Here is a 2,425-nt window from a genome sequence, read left to right on the forward strand (position 1 = left end):
CGTGTCAGGCACTCGGGTGTTTTGCGGGCAGGGACATGCCCTCCTCCCTGCCCGTCTGTCTGTCCCTGTGCCAGCAAAATTGGCTGCCTGTGCAAAGCCCGCACGCAAAGCCAGGAGCTGGGGAAGCACAGAGATCTCCATCGGCATTTAAATGAGTGGAAAGGATTTATTCCTGTGGGAGAGCTCCCCTCATAGCGCTGCTGCCCTCTAGGAGTCAGATCCAGGTTGCATCTCTTTGCGAATGAAACAACCCCATGAGATCGCCTTGCCAAAAAGCTGCAACCTTGGAAAATCAACAGCAGGCTGGAAACGGGGGATAAGTGGGGAATTTGGGGCTCCAAAGCAAACCCTTGCCCACAGTGGCGCTGAGACTGGTTTACTCCAGCCATCCCCGAGAAAGGGCTCGGCGCAGCAGGGTCAGAGGTTGCAGGGTGGGTTCCCCATCCTGCAAGGACGGCGATGTTGCCAAGCACGGCACGGTGATGGCAGGGGAGGTGCAAACCACAGGCTGACGAGCTCAGGCTGGGCCAAGGAGCTTGGGGCAAGCTCTGCCACCGCCCGCTCTGTCAAGAAACTTGCCACAACCCGGAGGCATGAAAACTCCTGCGCATGCAAGAGCTGCGGGGCGGCGGGTTCACTGGTGCTTTGGGGTTTTTCCACTCTTTACCAATCTTCGCTCCCTCCAGACGCCTTGGTAGGATGGGGCTGGGGCGGCCCAAAGCATCAGGGGCCAGCAGTGGTTTTGGGGAGGATGCCCACCCCCAGTCATGCCTGACCACCACCAGCTAAAAATGCACCATACTCGTGCCCACCCTTCTGCCTGCTGATCATGGGGGTGCCCCTGGCTGCTGCCCATGATTCGGGGCGTTCAGCTCACCCACCTTCCCGTACAGGCAATGGCTCACTCTCTGGTTATCCCAATTTATTGCAGGGGGGAAAGTGAATGGGCACGAGGATGCTGTGTCCAGACCCACCTTCTCCACCAGGGGAGTGGGGAGAAGCTGAGTCCCCCCCAGGAAGGGGGATGAGCCCCTCATGCCTCCATCTGGAAGCAGAGGTCGGAGCCTGCCATGTGCTCCTGGTAGTGCTGGTCGAAGCGCTCGTTCTGGGCCACGGTGAAGTGGTTCTTCCAGTCCCCAGAGATCCCTGGAGGTGAGAAACTGAGTGGGGCAAATCGTGACACCCCCAAAATATTTGCAGCCACAGATGGGGGCTGCTGTAGAGCCCGGGGACACCCCTCCCAAGCCCTCCACCGCTGGCTGAACCCCACCTTTCCGGAGGAATGGGGAGAGGCTGTGGTCCATCAGGGCGGTGGGCATGGTTTCATAGTTGGCAGCAGGGTTCTTTTTCATCTCCTGGAAGGAGGTGTGGTGGAGGATCCTCTCCACCGTCCCTTCTGCCACGTCCTTGCCCAGGAACTGCAGGATGTTTTGCACCTCCCGCCGCGGGTCCTGAGGAACGGCTGACATGGGGAGGCTGCCAAAAAGGCTGGGAGGGGGGCAACCAGGGCGCCTTCCCCTCCACCCTACCCTCACCTTCTTCATGTCCTCATAGAAGAGGTAGAGGAGCTGCTTCTCCTGCTTCTTCTCCCACCAGCCCCGCACATGGTCATACCAGGACCCGTAGGCCACTGTGGGGTGCAGTCAAGGGATTAGCTGAAAAGCAGGGTGGCGGGGGATGCCCTCCCCACCAGCATTTGGGGGTGGGCACCCTGGGGCTCAGCCTCCACCTTTGCCAGCCATGAAGGTCTCCAGGAACTCTGCCAGCGTGCCAGGGTCGGGGTGCATCTTCGCCATCTGGTAGAAGTAGTAGTAGGAGATGACAACATCCTTGGGGTTGCGGGCCATGTAGATGACCTAGGGACAGACGAGGATGTGGTTGGGGGGTGCAGAGCAGCACCCCTTCCCTGCCACCTGGACGAGGAGAGAGGCAGGGGACACCCATGGCGTTACCTTGCAGTTCTTGTCCTGGAAGGAGGTCGGGAGGAGGTGGACTGGGAGATGGGTCTTCACCAGCCGCGGGGATGGGGTTTTCTCCAGCTGCTCGACACCTGCGGGACAGGGGGCTTAGCAGTGCAAGCCCCAGCACCCTCACCCATGCTCAGAACCCCCCCACCCAACACAGGGGGCAGCCGGGCTGGGGGGCTCACCGCTTGGCAGCTCGGGGGCCTTCATTTCCAGGAAGGGCACCCGGTTGAAGATGGCATCCCGTCGGCACTTCTCCACATCGCCGTCGTGGTAGATCATATCCAGGATCTCGCTCAGCCACGTCGTGCCTGCGGCACAGGGACAGCGTTGCAAGGGTGGCGTCCCCCCCGACCCCCCTACACCCTTCCCCAGGGCCACTCACCCGATTTGGGGTAGGTGGCGATGACCAGGTCATCCGGCCGGGCTTGGAAAGCCTCCACCTGCGGCCAACCCTCCAC

General features: G+C 61.1%; 1 protein-coding gene across 1 annotated transcript in view; it reads right to left on the reverse strand.

The window, feature by feature from the left end:
- Positions 1-1,033: 1,033 nt before the first annotated feature.
- Positions 1,034-2,425, reverse strand: part of LOC104283003 (sulfotransferase 1 family member D1-like) — a 3,116-nt gene continuing 1,724 nt past the window's right edge. Inside the window, exons 2-8 of the mRNA XM_009881144.1 lie at positions 2,350-2,419; positions 2,150-2,275; positions 1,953-2,050; positions 1,730-1,856; positions 1,536-1,630; positions 1,271-1,451; positions 1,034-1,146 (exon numbers count right to left, since the gene is read on the reverse strand). Of these exons, the coding sequence (XP_009879446.1) occupies positions 1,034-1,146; positions 1,271-1,451; positions 1,536-1,630; positions 1,730-1,856; positions 1,953-2,050; positions 2,150-2,275; positions 2,350-2,419 (810 nt within the window). The remainder of the gene's footprint in view (positions 1,147-1,270; positions 1,452-1,535; positions 1,631-1,729; positions 1,857-1,952; positions 2,051-2,149; positions 2,276-2,349; positions 2,420-2,425) is intronic.

Source organism: Charadrius vociferus, unplaced genomic scaffold, assembly GCF_000708025.1.
Source record: "Charadrius vociferus isolate BGI_N301 unplaced genomic scaffold, ASM70802v2 scaffold953, whole genome shotgun sequence".
Classification (NCBI taxonomy): Eukaryota; Metazoa; Chordata; class Aves; order Charadriiformes; family Charadriidae; genus Charadrius; species Charadrius vociferus.